This window comes from Emys orbicularis, chromosome 22, assembly GCF_028017835.1.
Source record: "Emys orbicularis isolate rEmyOrb1 chromosome 22, rEmyOrb1.hap1, whole genome shotgun sequence".
NCBI lineage: Eukaryota > Metazoa > Chordata > Testudines > Emydidae > Emys > Emys orbicularis.
The window spans coordinates 8,830,409-8,848,891 of record NC_088704.1 but is presented as its reverse complement, the minus strand read 5'-3'; the positions used below and the strand labels follow the sequence as shown (position 1 = coordinate 8,848,891).

The 18,483-nt window shown below is 45.4% G+C and overlaps 1 protein-coding gene across 1 annotated transcript in view; it reads left to right on the top strand.

The window, feature by feature from the left end:
• The window catches only part of TMCO4 (transmembrane and coiled-coil domains 4), an 82,235-nt gene extending 63,989 nt beyond the window's left edge, over nucleotides 1–18,246 (top strand). Inside the window, exon 14 of the mRNA XM_065421384.1 lies at nucleotides 17,782–18,246. Coding sequence (XP_065277456.1) covers nucleotides 17,782–18,246 — 465 coding nt within the window. The remainder of the gene's footprint in view (nucleotides 1–17,781) is intronic.
• Nucleotides 18,247–18,483: the final 237 nt, after the last annotated feature.

Here is an 18,483-nt window from a genome sequence, read left to right as displayed (position 1 = left end):
GATTATTAATTTCTCTTAAGGTAGCACATAGAATGCCCAGTTGAGATCAGAACCCCATTGTGCTAACCACTGTACACAGGAAAAGACGGCCGCTACCCTGAAGAGTTTTAAAGGGTTAATAGACAAGACAAGACTAAGGGTGTGAGGGGAAACTGAGGCACAGAGCGGTGATGTGACTTGCCTGTGGTTATATAGCAGGTCAGTGGCAGAACCAGTAATAAAACCCAAGTCTCCTGAGTTGGATACAATTTTGTCACAGTAAAATTAGGCAAAATTCATGGAACAGTCATGGTAAAAATGTACAAAATCAGAGTATGGTCTAGGCAACAAAAAATGTGTAACAATAAGGTATTGTGTATCGCGGAGGCGTTGACACTGACCCGCAGGCTGAGTGACCCGCTGAGGTGAGTCAGGGAATAGAGGTGGTACTCCCTCTCCAAGCCCTACCACCTGGGGTTGACATCAAAGCCCAAGCCCTGCCGCCTGGGACTGAAGCCGAAGCCCGAGCCCCACTGCCCAAGGCTGAAGGCTGAACTCAGACATCTCCTAAAATCATGGAATCCATGACCTCCGTGACGGAATCGTAGCCTTAATTATCATTGTAATAACAAAATTGAAAGAAGCGTTGTCCGAGTACCACACTGGGAGCCAGGTACTCCCGAGTTCTAATCCCAGCACTGGAACTGATTCCCACTGCAGCCTTGAGCAAGTCACTTCCCCTTTGTGTGCCTCAGTTTCCCCATCTGTAAAATGGGTATAATACTGCCATCAAAGGAAGGTCATAAAGATTAATCAATGTTTAATGTGCTTTGAAGACTGAAAGCATATCGGGCCAGCTAATCATTATTACTCTGTCATTTAAGACCATTTTAAAAGCACTGATTTACCCTTCTTTGCAATAAGATGTAGTGATGAGATTTTGTGACCTGTTTGACAATCCGATGTTCCTGTAAAATTGGAGAAGCAAGAAAAGGCTGAATAAAAGAGCTCTTTTTGGAATATGCTGCACCAGACATCACCATAGCTCTGGCTTTTCCCCTTGAGATAGTTACAAACCTTTTTGACTTGCTCTTTTCTCGGCTGCTGAAACTGAGCAGTGAAAAGCCAGATCTGTGACAGTGATGATTAAAATGGAATTCCTGCTCTTGCCCTCCAAAACCTTTCTTAGAAGTGATGCCTTGTTACTAGCGTCTCGAGTGATTCCAGGGCAGCCTGGTTCACCACCTGCGTGGGCTCTTTGGATGCAGCAAACAGACAAAAAAGACAGTATTCTAACAATCTATTGATTTAGCACTTGTGTGATTCGGGCTTTTCCTCAAAGGTGCATTAAACTGTGTTCTCATCGTGGGCCCAAAACTTGCAGCAAAGAATGAATTCTGATGCTGAAATTCAGGTTTATTAAGGACCCTGGGGACTGAGCATGGAAGTAGGGTGCCTGGGTCTCATTGCTCCCAGGTGGAATGACTTGTTTCAGATGAGCAGTACCACCTTAGGCAGGTAGGACAGGAATGAATACAATCCAAAGAAGAAAAGCAAGAACGGGAACTTGATTCAATCAGAAGCTAAACATTTCCCTGGATAGGAACTTGTAGCGATTCTATCACGCTGCAGGAAGGAAAAGCAGCTAAAACCACCACTTTGTTGGTGATGTTGGGAGGGTGAGGGACCGGGGGAAAAAACATCACCTGGAAGATTTCATTAAGTCCCTGTAATGTCAACTTCCAGTCCAGCTTCAGTTCTGTTTCAAGGGAGTGCCAGCTGTCACAGGTTCTCAAAAGAGAATAGGCGTGTGGTCACATTTCACAGAAATAGGTCTAAACAGCCCTGTTCCCCCCCCCCCCTCCCCCCCCCGTCACTCACTCTCAGGGCCGCACAGAACTTTTTGGGCACCTGGAGCAAAATCTGAAACTGAGCAGCCCCCCTTCCAAAGAAGGGATGCCCCTGGTAGAGGGGTTGGAGAGCGAGCCCGCCCACACTCACCCGGCAGTAGCGGCTCCTGTCCCGTGGGCCTGTGCCTGGCTCCCCGCTCTTGGCGCTGCACACGGGGTTGCAGCGTTGCTCAGGTTTGGCCCACAGAGGGTCATCTGAGCTCAACGTGAGTGGTGCTGCAACCCTGCATGTCAGGTCACAATGCCACTCTGTTTCGGGGCCCTCTCAAACAAAGGCTCAGGGCAAACTGCCTCTTTTGCCCTCTCCTCCCCCAGGTGGCCCTTTCCTCCCACACAGCTACCAATTTTCCACCCTGAAATTCCTCGTTGTGAGCTGTGCTTGCTAAATGGTCAAAATCTGGAGCTTCTACGGACAGACAAGCAGAGACACAGGCTGTCACATACCAGCTGCAGATGTGGCCTCTTCAGACTATTTTGTATAGAAAACCACTCTCTCGTCACTCTTCCCTATTCTGTCCCACCACTTGTAACTGACTGCGTCAGGGCAGGCCCCAGGGTTACCAGGGCAGAGGGCAGCCGCTGAAGCCATCAGATAACCAGGCCTGAAGGAGCAAAGTGAGCCAGCCCCTCTCAACTAGTTTGCGAACAAAGGCTGTTAGCGTCACAGCTTCGATTCAAGCCTGCAGGGAATTGGCCTGTCTGAGCTTTTTTATCTGTTGAACAACTCACTCTAGCTCTAATTTTCCACTTGATTAAGCTCTCGGAAATGAAAAAGCTTCTTTACCAACGGTCGTCACACCACTTATTCTCTCATCCCTTTGTCAAGCTGCAGAATAGAGAAATACTGTACAGCCCCATTTCCTTAGGCTCTTCAGTACAACAGCAGCCAAGCTAATAACTAGGAGCTCTGAACCTACAGGATCCTCAAGCACTTCACCTGCCACTAGCATGCGGCCACCTCTGGGATGAGAGGTGGAAGCTGTTTAACAAGCATTTCACAGCAGTGTAGGACAGAAAGTGAAAGATAATACTGCATCCATTTGAAAATGCCGTGAGAATTTAGGGAGGCATAAAGTAACTACCGGACTTGGCATTTGGTAGGACGCTGGTATTAACGCCCTTGCTCTTGTAAAAAGTGCTGTGGCATGTTAATTATCAGTATCTTGCTGCCAATACTGTAATGCACTAAAGCAAGACGTACTTCCAAGCGTCTTCTGAATCTGTCCAACGCCATCTGGAAAGGGGAGTGGTTTTTCATCAGAACTTGTTAGACTAGAGAGAGATCCACAGCCACATGTCAAAGGAGAATCCAATGGCTTAAGCATCCTTGTTCACGTCCATAGATTTGTTAAGAAATTAGAATAACTAATAGACGTGTCAGTGCACAATTTGGGCTCTGTAACAGATTAGCCTTAACTACAGCTGTTCAGTGAACTATGTGAGTGAATTGGTTTGCTGTGCTCCTCAAGGATAAGATTTTGTATAGCAAAAAACTCCATCAAATTTGCTGGCATCCTCCGTGGATGTGCCAAAGGTTTAATGGGAATGTGAACTTAATTACCCTTAGAGGTGATTCACGGAGGTCATGAATGAGGCACTTTGGTTAGGGGCAGGGCGTGGTTTGGAATTTAAGGGAAGCTTACACTGCTGTTTCCCACAGTCTGTGCATAATGAGGTTATCAGGCTCCAGGGCTGTCGGCTTAGCACCAGCCACAAAACGCTGCAGAAATGATTTTGAAAGAGAGAAGTGTAGTTTGGGGGGGTGGGGGTGTCATAGTTTAAATAACAACACAATCCAAAGAATGCAATCTCCCACCTGAGATTCTCAGCTAAGTAACCAGGAACGGTTTTAATGTGATACAGGAGCACGTGTTCTCTTCCCCGCAGCACGACGCTTTGCATCATCTCGGGCACCCATGGGAGATGTTTTAAATGTTGGAGAACATTGCATTTGAGACAAACCGTCCTAGTAGATCCCGAAGGCTCAGACTCCGTCGCTGACTGGGCTCACAGTGTATAGGAATAACAGATCATCACACAGATATTAATGTTACAAATAATTGTCCAGATCACGAAGTCTGTGATCATGACGGTCCCTTCTGACCAGAAAGTCTATGAGTCCATTCAGGCAAAACTCCCAGCAAAATCAGTGGGAGTCTTCCCTGAATAAGGATAGCAGGATCAGGCCCCATAAGAGTCACAGCAAGGTGCTTTTAAGGACAGAGCACGTTGTACGTTGCCTGGATATTTTTGCCTTGTGTTTACATTAACGGTATTTCACAAAAGTATTTCCGTTTGGGTTTCATTTCCTTTCTATTTTCTTACGCCAACGTATGAAAAGAAAATTCAGATTTTATAGCCAATTAAAAATGTTAATGAAGTCGAAAATTGACTCCCCTGACTCGCTGTGTTTACAAGGTATATCACCCATCACATAGTTTCCAGACGTGTTTGAGATTTTACAGTTGTACCATAAGATGTTATTGACGCTCATAATGTAGATAAAGTACCGTGGAAAAGTTAGTACTTCCTGTTAGCCTCTGAATTCTTGCTACCTCAAATGATAATCTCATCAGAGTTTACAAGCCAAGCAGAATCAGGCCTGGTCAGGATAAAAGCTGAGGGAAATCCCTGTGCAGTAAGTAATGGCGTTGATGACTAACAGCAGGTGGTACTCCTCCCTCTGAGTCACTATTGATGTCTGCAGAGTGATCCTACGGGTGCTGTGTTGCTGGAAGGTGCCATCTTTCAAGTGAGATGTAAAACTGAGGGCCTCATGCTTACGGTCTCCTGGATAATTATATTCTGTCTGCCTACAGTTCCCCCAGGAATTTCAACTGTGTATGGAATTCTTCAGTTCTTCTCCTAAACCATTGCGTCGAGTTGTTGTATTTATAGTTTATATTGTGGTAGGGCTTAGAGGACTCCACTATATTGAGCCTCATCATGCTAGCCCTCTAGTAAGTGACCATCCCTGAGAGTTTACCATCTAAAAGGCAAGAAAAAACGGGGATGAATAGAGCCCTGCAAATCCGTGGATATCCATCCGCTTTATATCCTCAGCTAGCCGCATCCACGGCTACGGATATCCGCGGACCATTTTTGCGGAGCGGATGCAAGTACACATTTTGTATCTGCGCAGGGCTCTATGGATGGAGCAAACAAGTAGGTAGAAGGACTGATCTGTAGACGCAAGAACTAATGGATATAAACTGGCCATGGACAAATTCAGGCTGGAAATTAGAAGACTGTTTCTAACCATCGGAGGGGTGAGATTTTGGAACAGCCTCCTCGTGGGAGTTGTGGGGGCAAACAACTTAATTAGTTTCGAGAGAGCTAGACAAATTTCTGAGTGGGATTGTAAGACAGGGTTGCTTATGAGGTAAAGGGCATGGTTCAGGCGTCTTGGGACTCAGTTCCGGTTTATGTCTTACATTCCTGAAAGCTCAGGCTTCAGAGTTTCAGCCAGCCACCAGCCAGGATCAGGAAGGGATTCACTACCCCACTACCACCACCCACCATGTATTCTGATTTGTTTCTTTTATGTCCTTCCTCTGAAGAGTCGGGGGTGGCCGTGGCTAGTGATGGGACATTGGGTGGAATGGCCGGGGCTCTGAGGTGGCACCAAGCATTCTCTCATTCAGGTGCCTGGCTGGCTGATCTTGCTCTCATGGTCAGGGTCTAACTGATCGCCACATGTGGGGTAGAGAAGGAATTTTCTCCCAGGTCAGATTGGCAGCGACACTCAGGCAGGTTTCATCTTCGTCCACAGCGTGTGGGTACAGGTTACTTGCCAGGATTATCTGGGTGCATCTCACTTAATTCTGTCCCTGCCATTGTGAGGCCCTCTGGCACTAGTGCATGTTAATCCTTCCTGTTCTCTCCTGTGGCACATAATAGACTAGTCTCCGGTGGGCTCTAATACTTTGGTCTAATTTTGGTTGTTGGGTTTAGTGTGTGGGTGCTGGGCGGTGTTGGTGACCTGTGATATCCAGGAGGTCAGAGTAGATGATCTAGTGATCCCTTCCAGCCTTAAACTCTCTGATTCCATGTAGCTGTAATCACAAGTGGTATGTGCAGATTTAGCTATGCTGCCTTTCACGCCAGAGGCGGCTGCATATCAGTGGTGGGCAAAGTGTACGCACAGTACAAAATTTGTAACACATGAAGGGATTCATTTGGATGACAGGCACTAGAGAAAGGCAAGCTCATTATCTGATCATTACAGCAGCACGGTTCCCAGCCGTAGCAAAAAGCAGCAATTCACACAAAGGACGGAATAGCAACATTTCAGAAGTGAAATGAAGCTGTTTTTAACGCATGGTGATTTTTTTTTAAACCCCACAAGCTATTCATTCTTTGACTGTTACAGAGCTTGACGGTTTGAGCTACTTCATAGAAAAGCTATGTGGAATCCAGGCTGACCATCTGCTTTCCAAGTTTTAGCCTGGTGCAAGTTTAAAGTCGCTGAGTTAGAAACCCCTGTAAATGGAAAGGGTCATAGAGGCAGCAAGAACACTATAAATCTGGTGTCATGAACATTCTGCTGAAATAACACAGCTTCCTCCTGGAAATGCTCCTTACTGTAAAGAGGGGAGTGGAAACGGGGCAGTTTGGATTCTGAATGTCTGATAGTTCTGAAGGGGGGTTTTGTGCATGACCCTGCTGGGGTCTAGAACTCCAGTAACTTTTTCTAAGAGACACTGGCAGACTGGCAACCACCATCTGCTTTCCTCTTATCACTGTCTGCAATCATTTCTATCTTATAATTTTCCTTGACACATTGAGAGTCAAGGGAAATGCAATCCAGAGCCCTTGCAAAGGTGTTCAGTACAAGCAGATGTGACAGTAGAACGGATGAATCTCCTCTTGAGCGGAATTTTGGATGCTGGTGGAGTGGCAATGGCTGTGAAGCTGGTTATTAAGGTCCAGCTGCAGATGAAGGGATTGAAGGAGGCTGCTTCAAATAGGCCCTTCTGAAGTTACCAATTTCCTCTTCTTTCCTGGCGTCTTTGAATTTGAGTCATGATTTGATATATGGAAAGTTAGCAGGATTTCAGAGTCAACAGATCATTAGCTGGTGCCTGTGCTAGAGACAGAAATTTTTAGGAGATTGTGGGGGAAGGATGGGTTGGCATCACAATCTGAGAAAGCTCACGTCCTCTCTCCACCATGGGGCCAGATCCTCAGCTGTTGTAAATTGGCATGGCTTCAGTGGAAGTCAATGGGACAATTCTGATTTATACCAGCTGAAGATCTGACTCAGAGAGCCCTACGCCAATGATATTCAGATGCCAAATCCTGTACGTTCCTGAATCAGGAACAGAATGAGAGAAGGAGCATATGTGTTCCTTGATCAAGAATGGGATGAGGGGGGTGATCAGTCCCCTCCAAGATGACCAAGAAGGAGGCTTTCTCTGAGGTAGCTCATTTCAGGTGACAGAGTTGCTGAATAGTATTGTTGCCACTGATCTGTTGTTGAATGTGTTGGAGTTATTCCTGGGGGAATTCCGTGCCACTGCGTGTCTGCAGAATTTGTGTCCCGCACAGATTTCTTTGCTTCCTTGCAGAAAAATTACTTTCTGATGGGGAAGCAAAGGGAAGCCACAAGAGAGGTCATGCGACCCTCCCCAGCAGTATGTTTCAGGTGTCCAGGGCAGCCGGCAGAGAGGTAAATCATTGTGGAGCAGGGGGCAAGACTGCAGAAGACCCGGCTGGTGGCTCCTACCCTGCATCAGGCTCAGCTGCTAGTCGCAGTTGGGCTGGGGAGGACGGGACTTCCTCTTCCCCTGCACGGCATCCACGGCCATGTCAGACCCATCCCCAGATTTCTCCCCCAGCTGTAAGAAGCTCCGCAAACTCACACACACACACACACACACACACACACACACACACACACACACACACACACACACACACACACACACACACACACACACTTCCTGCACCCATTGCTCCTCAGCTGCAGGGGAAGGGATCTCTGTACAGGGAGCTGCTCCCCCATCCACCCATCCCCCATGCATCCAGACCCCCTCAGACCCAGACCCTCCTGCCAAACCTCACCCCCCTGCACCCAGAACCCCCCCCCCCCGACGAACCCCACTCCTCCTGCACCTGGACCACCCCAAAGAGCCACCCGCACCTGGATCCCCACCCCACTCCAGCATCTGGACCCCCCTTCCGAGTCCCATTACCGTTTCACCTAGAACCCTCCAACAAGCCCCTGTGCATCCAGATCCCCCCTGCACCTGGATCCCCCACTGAGCCACACTCAGATTTCCCCACACAGAACCCTCTCAACCCACATCTGAATCGCCCCACACTGAGCCCTTCCACACTTGGATCCTCCTTGCTGAGCCTGCCTGCCCACACCTGGTGCACCTGGCAAGGAGGGGCAGGGCCCTGGGGTGTTTCTGGGGCAGGCCCGGTCCTTGCGCTGTGTCAGGGTTGGGTGCAGCCTCACTGCTGAGTCCCTGTCCTGGGGGGGGGGAGCTGTGCAGTGATCTCCCACCTCCGTGCAGCCAGTGGCCCGTGGTCCCCAATGCCATACTGCAGCCTCCACATTTATTTGACAAATAAAATTTGCAGATTTGTGCAGAATTTTAAAATATTGTGTGCATAATTTTTAATTTTTTGGTGCAGAACTTTTAATTTGATGGCTCAGGATGCCCTCAGGAGTATGCAGTGATGCTCAAGGGTTACAGAATGCTCCCAGAAAGTGTGCTGTAGAGAGATTCTGCCTTACAATCGCATGGGACAGGCTTTCAAAAGAACTCTGGGACAGATTTTCAGGTGCTCAGCACACACAGTCAGGGCTAGGTTTTCAGAATAGCTCAGCTCCCATCCAGCCACCTAAATAAGAGCAAGATTCGCAAAACATTGTGTGCTCAGCTCTTCGGCAATGGTGGCCTAAGAGTCTCTATCTCTATCTCAGTGGGAACTGGTGGGTGCTGAGCAGTTTGAAAATCTGGCTCAATAGAGGTTTAACTCTCTTTAAATCTGTCTCTTACTGTCTCTTTTGAAAAGAGGGGATCCATTTAGAAGCTTTGTCGCAGACCCAAGTCAACCCAATAGATTTAGCAAAGACCTGATGCGTTGTGTCACTTGTGGATCACACTAGTCCTTGATGCCAGTAAGCTCTGCTCTCCCAAATTATTTCCCAGAAAACTCTGGCCAGATACTCCAATCCGACCCTCCCATCTCACACTCAGGGTGGTTCTTCCGTCAGCACCCCCATGCTCCAGTGTCATGTATAGTCCTTTGCTGAGTCTCTTAAACACTTTTTGCACCATCTAATTTAAAGAACACAGATTTGGATTGGCATTCAGAGACAAGTATTTGATTATAGCAATCCTAGAAATAAATGGCACCTAATATGACCTGGGTATAGCTGGAAAAACTTAGTGTGCTGTGATACCAACTTAAGGACTAAAGAAAAAAGCCTGATTCAGCTCCTGGTACCAGCTAACAGTCTCAGCTCTTCACTTCAGCCTGATTGCCTGGTACATGGAGTGCACTAACTGACAGCAGGAAGGGCATCAGGGAAAACATCTTCCCCCTCAAAAGACTCTCTGGAGCCCTCTGATTAATTTTTATGCATGGAGTTCCTTCCTTTTTTCTTTGTCCCTCCCCATAGCTTTCAGAATGTCTGAGTAGGCTTGAAAGGTTTAGATTTTTAACGGTAAAGGTGGGTGAAAGTCGATTTCACTACACAAACCAAAAAAATATTTCATCAATAGTAATCAGAATGTGCAGGCAGGCAAAGAAAGAAAAATGCTGCCTGAGAACGTCTGAGAGTTTGATTTAAGGATATATTTTAAGGTTGATAAAGCTTTAACTTTTTGAATATCAACATCTGCTGTTATTCAGTAATTATTCTCTGACCCCCCCCCCCCAATTAACTGAGAGAATATCTTTTAATGGACCAACTTCTGTTGATGGGAGAGACAAGCTTTCGAGCTAAACAAAGCTCTTCTTAGACCTGAAGAAGAGCTCTGTCTAGCTTGAAAGCTGATCTCTCTCACCAGCAGAAGTTGGTCCAATAAAATTATTACCTCACTCACCTGGTCTCTCTAATATCCTGGAACTGACACAGCTACAACAGCCCATTGACTGGCAGCCCTCCATAATTTTCCACAGCTGTGAAAATTTAAATCGGTAAACATTTAAAAATATGCTTAAAAATAAACATTGATGTTATCTGTCAAAATTGTATTAAAAAATCCAATTCTGCCATTCCTATGTATGAGCTGTACCCCAGTCACCTCCGGTGGTTTATCAATGTATCTTCTCTTCTCTGTCATCTTTCTTCCCACCCTTAATCCCTCTAATTTTTTCTTTGTCATATTCTGACTCCATTCTTTCTTTCGTCTCTTCTCCTCTCTATTATACTGCCACTTTAGATACAATATATATAAGATTAGACGTAGAGCTCAAAATTTTTCAACAGAACAATTTGCCATCAAAAAATGCAGTTTTGTTGAAATCAGAATGTTGATTTTGACACTTTTTAGATGGGAAAAGTTGAAATGTTTAATTTCAACATCATCATTTTGATTCATTTAGTTTCAACTTTTACATTCTATTAAAATATGAGTGTTGATATATTTATATTTAATACTATGTATACAATGTTATATTTGATATTTTCATTTAATGTAAAAATTGAAGTGACGTGTATCAAGACAACGCTGTCAGTAACATTTTTTTTGAATATTCATTTATGAGAAATGTCTGGTTTCTTGTTTCAATTCAGAAGTCATGTGTCGTTTCCCCCACCTTCCCCCCGAAATGTCAGAATTTCCCAAGGAATGGAAGTTCCAGATTCCAACCATGTCTAGTAAGAAGGTCCCTTTTGGGATGTCTCAGATGCTCTGGTTGGAGACTGATAATTAGCACATTCAGATCCATGTCTGGCATTTGGCAGTCCTGTGCTGTCAAAGTGATGTGGCATTTCCGAAGAGCCAGGGTGGCAAGTCATCTGAGTGAATCATTGTAGCATTTGATTAGCACTCAACTTGCCTTTAAGATTTGACTCCTCCTGGAACGAGAGTGAATTTGGTCTGGTGTTGAAAAAAATTAATCAAAGCAAACTAAGGAGTTTCATGCTGTTAATTTTTAGGTCTGAAAATGGTCACAATTGAATCGATGTGCATTCAGAGAACCTATTGCTGAGCCCAGCTCAGATGAGATGTAAGCAGGTATGATGCTCTTGATTTCAGGGGAATTACACCCATTTATACTAGCCCGCTGTAAGTAGGTAAGTGTATGCATACGTTTAGATAGGCCTCTTGTTGTATTAGCCCTTTGCCATGACGCCTGCTGTGAGAAAACTCTACATGACAGAAAAATGCTTCCCTATCTCTCATTTCTTAGCCAAGACTGTTCTCTCCAGTTAGGATCTAGGAAGATCCCAGAATGAAGGGCAACGTGTATATCACTCTTTTTCTCTTTCTTGAGCACAAACATTCAGCCACAAATGTTACCCAACTCCTTTCTTGGCCATTCCCACTGCAGCCGTCAAACAGTTTAAAGCGAGCTCTCCCTGTGGTTTCCACTGTTCCATGTCTGGTGAGTGGCTAGAATTAAAGCTGGATCAGCCTCTCACTTACATTAATTTAAATCCGTTAAGTCAATTGAGTTACAATCATAGACAACTGGTGTAAGTGCAAGAAACTGAGGCCCACAACTTGCATGAAAGAATTAGCAAGAAGCTGGGACAAATAATTTCGCTGTGTTTGAATATTGTTTTGCAGCAAAAGCAGCCACATTTTTAAATGTCCAGTCTGTCTTCTGCGGGGGCACTGTGTGCCACAGAATGAACGGCAGGTGCAAATCTGAATAATCACACCCACCATTAATTTCTCAAGCATAAAACTGCAGGTGCAAACAACACTTGCCAAAAAGCATGGGCTGGCCTCAGCCCTTCTGCAAAATCAACCCCTAATTAGCGGCCATAGAGGACACTGAGATGAGAAGTACAAACCTCTGAGGCACGGGGGCGGGGTTGCTTATTGCCCTTGCTATCTGTTTCTATGGAGAAGTGCTTCAGATTGCATCCATGTGAAATTGACCTGAGCTGCATCTGGGGACAATATCCATCAGTTAGCATCTCTTATGTAAGAATGACTTTCTCAGTAAGGCTTGGGTCAGAAAGATGATTGCACATAATGATTACGCGCCCCTCCATCTCCACCTACTCCAGAAATGTCACGGTAATTAAAGGGCCACTTTTACCTACAATTCAACCTGCTTTGAAATGAGAAAAAAATGTGGATTGATTGGTTTATTTAATTCATCAGAAATATATCCCTGGGAGAGCACAATTCAGAAAAGAAAATAACTTCTGCCCGGCGGGTCTATCTTTGATGTAGCTCCGTTGTCTTCAGATGAGTCACACTACAGATTAATTTGACCCCCTGATTTTCACTCTATCAGCTTTTGTGTCAGGGAGAGAAACAATAGCAAGGGATAATGTTAATAACATCAGCTTTAACCCTATAATTTGCCTGTACATGAGTTTTTGAAAAAATTCTCTTCTCCTGTATGTTTGAATTGTTAAAACTAGTCATTTTTAAGTGAGAGGGCTCTGGAAAAATTTAGATACCAGATCTACATTTTTTTAAATGGTCATCTAAAATTCACTCCAGCTGCTGAACTACTGAAGAGATTCACTTTCAACTTTTCCAGAAATCACTTCATGTCCTAACAGTAAGTGATGTAATCTAGGTTGTGATCAACATTTGCTTTCATGCCTAACGAAAGGATTTTAACTCTGCTTTAACTGAACTCAACCTTAACTAAGGAGTCACTGCCAGAGACTCCATAATATGTTCTATACAACTCTGCCAGTGCACCTCGATCCTGACCTGTTGGAACTCTGCCTTTCCACGGGTGGGACCCTGTGCATCTCAATACCTCTCACTCCTAGGCTACGCTGCCCTTGCTGTTTCACTTCTAGGTCTGTCGATGTGAGGGTTCAGAGTACAGGGTACTGAGCCTTTTCTGGGACAGGCTGTATGTCCTCTACTCCCATCTTGTGGGAAGTACTCAACACCCTGCAGGATCAGGCTTACAGACAAATGTCACTTTGTGACCAGAGTAATCTTCCCACTGGGCAAAGATTAATGCTCTGCATTTTGGTACTGGAAAGGCTGGCATTGCTCATGTGTCCTACCCTCAGCCCTCGCTGCCTTCTGCTGGAAGAGCAGAGCCGCACTGGTACTGAGGTGGTACTGACGACAACCGTTTGGGGATTTTAGGAGGAGAATATGATAGGGGACTTTGCATTTCCTTCCCTCTATTAGCAGCAGCAGCAGCAAACCTCTGGCAGCTCAACCGATACTTACTTCAGACTCCAGAGTTGTTAATTTGACTCTTGTCATGAATAATAGATTCAATGACACAGTCTGAAAAGGAAAATAATTGAAAATAAATACATGAATTCACAATAAATGAAGGTGCTTACTGCTCCCCCAGCTGAGGCGCTCTGCCCCAACGGTGCTTGCATTTCATTAGCATGGTCTATGCAAGTAGAGCATTTGATGGTCCTTTGGGAAGAACAGTGCTTTATAAAAGTAAGATATGATTATTGTGTGTGCTCCAGAAGCAGCAATTCCCTTTATTACCCCTACCCATCTCACACAGAAATAAATTTTAAAAATATTGTAGATGTTTTGTTTTGTTTTTTAAAGCAAACCCTGTTATTGTGGTTCCTGCAAGATAGTGCCATACTGATCCTACCAAAGCAAGGCAGCCCTGGACTGTCATTTTAGTTTGTGGGGGTTTTACCACATGATAAAGCTGCTCTGTGAATATTACAAGCTGCTCCCTGGATATTACAAGTGTCAAGAAAATCAAAGAAAATGAAATTCTCAGCCATCCAGATGTCCTGGGCTCTTGTAAACAGCAGAGTGTGCCCGTGAGTTCATTGCCAGGGCCATGTGCTTATTGCTTCTTTGTAATCCTCACTGAATACTCAGGAGGCCTCATCAGCTGGAGCAGGGGGAACGTTGCCTAGCTCAGCTGCTCTGCCCTTTATCTCTCCTGTAGCCCATGAAAGCTTATGCTCAAATAAATTTGTTAGTCTCTAAGGTGCCACAAGTACTCCTGTTCTTTTCGTGGATACAGACTAACACGGCTTCTACTCTGAAACTTCCCATCTCTGGTTCCTCTCTCATCGTCTGTCTGTCTTGTCTGTTTGGACTGCAAATTCTTCCAGATACTGACTTTCTCTTGCTTTGTGTTACAATGTATAGTGACTAGCACAACAGGGTTGCAGGCAGGGGTCTCTAGCTGCTACTACTAATTAATGAGACACAGCCTGACTAAGGGTATTGGAATCTGGTTCATACCGATAGTGAGTCAATGATGATGACAAAGCCAAAATTAGAACTGAGTCGCCTGCTTCCTAGGTCACTCCCTGTCCACCACGCCATACACCCTCTCAAGTGTCGCCTCCAGGTTGTACGCAGTTGAAGGTCACGTTTTGCAGTCGTATAGCCAAAAATGCTTTAAAATTGTAATAATCCCTTCCCTGTTCTCAAAGGCTGATCCTTGGGCAAGGATCCTCTCTTATACATATACTGCTGCTTTATCTGTTCCTTCTCAGAGCTTCTCAAACAGCCCAGTCAGTTGAGCAGAGCTGTACGACCAGCAACCGCTTATGACTAACAGAAGGCCGTGCGATAACTGCAAATTGATCCCATTGTCATCACTTTTCAGACACAGCTGTGTATCCCCCTCTCCTCTCCACCTGGAATTGCTGTCATTAATCCAGTCAACAGCATCCACGGCAGAAGGCCCATCACTTGTCTCCAGGCAGAGACCTTCAGTGGTTTGCTTTCAGGCATGGGACAACATTTTGTTTTGTTTTAAAAGCTCCTGCAAATTGAACTGCGTTTTTATGACACCATAACCCCAGGCACTTATTACACTGAGCAGAAATCATTCCGCCTGAATTTATTAGGCACAGCTGAGAATGTACAAGGACATTTCTGGCACTCTTGGATGGGTCTGAATTTTAAAACATTTCCAAAATGTCTCTGATGGGGACTCCTTTAAATTGTACTGTAGTTCAGAGGAGAAGTCGGTAGCTACACCCACAGCTTTCTGCACCCTTGTTCTGTGCTACTCGGGCAGAATTCGTGGTACAGTCCAGCAGCGTTGTGCCGCTGTGGTGATGCAAGCGACTGTAAAACCCACTTTAACGGGGTAAGGCCACCAGTGCATAGCAGTGAATCTGGCCCATGATTTTTATTTTCCTGCCACAAGCTATAAAGTAATAACTTTGGCCAGAAAAGCACTTTTTTAATTGCATTTCTTTTTATAGTTCTTACTGCAGCTGGCCACGAAGAATAACCAAACAGGTGTTTGCATTTTACACTCTCTATTCTTCCATTAAAGCCTTATAACGCTTTTTGAAAAGCACCCTTTAGATTCCCCCTCCTTCCCTGTTTTTAAGGCTCTCCTTGTGCAACAGCTGAGGTGCAACCGCCAAGATTTCTGAAGGATGGATTGCATTTCAAAAGCAGGCTGTCAAGGAGCTAGAACAGCTGCACTTTCCAGTCATGATGGCAGAGGAATTTCCCTGAAACCCTGGCTTCTTCCATTTGGCTAACAGTTTTTGCTGGCAATTCTTTGCTCAGCTCTACAGTATGTAGTGCACTTTTGGGAGAGTCTTGCCTACCATTAAGCTCTGTACAGCGCTTGCATTTATCTGGCTTTTCAGACTCCTGGGCAATCATCTCCAGTTCCATATAAGGCTTCATGGGGGCACAGGTCCCTTGGGAGTACCTCTTCTCCTTAAGGCCCCGATCCACAGCCCGCTGAAGTCAATGTAAGTCCAAACAGTAAGAATTCATGTGCCCCTGGACGCTGGGCTCTGTACCATATGGAATCAGCCCGGTAGTAAGAATGGTTTCAAGAGTTGGCTCACTGAGCAGTCTTGCCCAACTAGAGGAAATCTAACAGCTGTCTTTAAAGGGAGCCCATCTCGGGATGGAAATGGAGCCAGGCAGGAGACTTTACACATTTTATTTTCCAGTAAATCCAGTACCTGTTCCTCTCCACTTAATCCACCTCTCAACTAACGTCCTTTATTTCACTGCCTCCTAAACCGCCATACTGATGAATAAAGGATTCATACTTTTTCTGAGAACAATGTGCACATCTGAACAGTCAATCCATTAGGCCTTTGGTGGTTATTTTAATTAAAGTACTAATCTGTTCAAAATATAACAAGCCTGTTGAGCCATCTGGGCTGATTAAAGTTGCATATTGAATTATTAATGTGCTGATTAAATCCTTCAATTCGCTCCAAGTTCTAAGTGCATCCAAATGTTACCACTCAAAAGCTGCTTTCTACAAATGGCTAGGTTTGAGTTTTGACTTCACATGAAATAATTCTGGACTGGTTTAGTATCTGGAGACTCTATTCACTTTGCCAGTAATTGGGCCAGATCTTTGATTCCGACTAAATCCCCTTTGCAGCACTTAAAAGTGTCCTAAGGATGCAGCTGGGGATCTCCCCGTCCTAAGGGAATTCCCCACTGGTCATATCTCCTGCAGCTCTGCATAGACTTAGCTGGTCGGACATTATTCTAGTGGGGTAAATATCTTCGAAAAATGAAAATCCGGCATTAGACATATTTATTCAAATAACAAGGCTGTTAGTGTTCATGCTTCAGGCTGTTGCTGATTACCAGCTGGGGTAAGGAAGGAACTTCTCTCATGGTGCATTATGAGCCAGTTGTTGGAGAGCGGATTGGCTGCAGACACTAAGGACCCCTAGTATTAAAAATCATACACCTTTAGTCTCTGCTAAAATCTCTACTGCCAGTTGAGCTGGGGGCCATGAAAGCAGTCATGACTCAGGCTCATGGTAATTCCAGTCTGGTTCTCTTCTGCTGGCAGATGCATCCGCACATTTGGCTGAGTAGAATAGAAAAGGATATTTAAAGATAAGTCTTTTCTATTGAGGATCTTAGCTGCACTACTTCAAAAGCCTCACTCCGCAGACGCTGCACTTTGGAGTGAAAAGGCAGCTGGCTGCCATCAGACTGGCGGGTTAGGATCCTTAATGTTCCCTTGTTCCTTTTAAACTGATTATACTTAAACATAATTATTATAATTAAACAGAGGGAAATCTGACTATTTTTTCTCTCTCTTGCTTGCACTGATTTAGGGAGGAGTCCAATATGCCTCTCAGAAGGTAGTTATCTTGTAATTACATGTGATCACAATGTAAGAGAGAGCCCTGCCTTATGTATACTCCAAACACAGTCCTATCTCAGTATGTTCTTAAGGCTAGAACAGTGTTTCAGTAGTGTCTTATTTCAGGTTCCATCCAACAACCTTAAAACTCTTAATACATCTTAATTCTCACTACACACCTTGGATGTAGACACAATTATCTGCATTTTACGGGTGGAGAAACTAAGGCACAGAGAGGTGAGGACTTGCCCACAGCAAATCAGTGGCAGAGCCAGAAACAGAACCCAGACCTCCTGACTCCCAGCCTCGAACTCTAACCACTACAAAATATGTCCTCTCTTAGCCTGACAACATACAAGACTTTTTCTTAAAAGCTAGAGGTGTCCAAGCCTTTAAACACACAGCATAAATAATGCTTATGGAGCAAAGGTGATGAAGAGTGTGGAGTGATGCAGGAATGGAGCAGCCAGTGGGAATCTGCATGTGGCTGGGGTAGTGGTTAATCACCAATAGTCTTGGGGAACTGAATTTTTCAGACGTATTTCTCCCTGTCTTTCAAAGCCGAGGCTGAATCTCCCTGCAGCTGCTGGCCCCCGTGTGCAGAGCTCTGCCTGTCTGGCGTAGTTGGGCGTTAATGGGACTTTTCATACTCACAGGACTATGTTGTTTTTTGCAGGTGAATGGCCACCTGGACTACATGAAGCAAATGGACACTATCCTGAAGGCTGTGGGCATTAAAACCAAGGAGTGTCGTCTGGAGGAGAAGGGGAATCTCAGCCTTTTCTCCAACCAGGGTGAGCAAAGACAGCCGACAGCAGAGAGTCAGGAAGAGGAAAGCACCTTGGGAGATGATAATTCCATCAGCCATGATCACTGGTCCTGGCAACCTGTACCCAGCGAAGGTCTGCACCCTAGTGACAGGAACTCGGATCTTGCACACCCTGAGGTTTCTGAATTTCCAGGCCCTTTGGATGCCAGCAGAGACCAGAACCCAGCCGGGCTGGAAAAACCTTTACCAGCCAACCCTCTGCCCTGCCCTGATTCTGCTGCTCATGTCCTGGGAGGAACCTTCCTTCCCTGCCCAGGCTGTTCAGACACTAATGACCTCAAAAAACTGGCAGCACACCAAGGACTGGACTGAATCCCTGCCTCAGAATGAATTACTGGCTCTTCCCTTGGTCGCTGCATCATGGCCACAGCACGCGATCTGTCCAGCACTCCAGTGCAGAAGGGCATCTACCAAACCCCTCCCCTCAAAACAACACTGGTGCCATTGGCCAGTTCTAGGGGCAGTGACTACAGAACATTCATCCCAGGGGAATCCCAGGACTTGTGGAGCTATAGGACCCTCCAGAAAATGGATGTGACAAACCGGTTG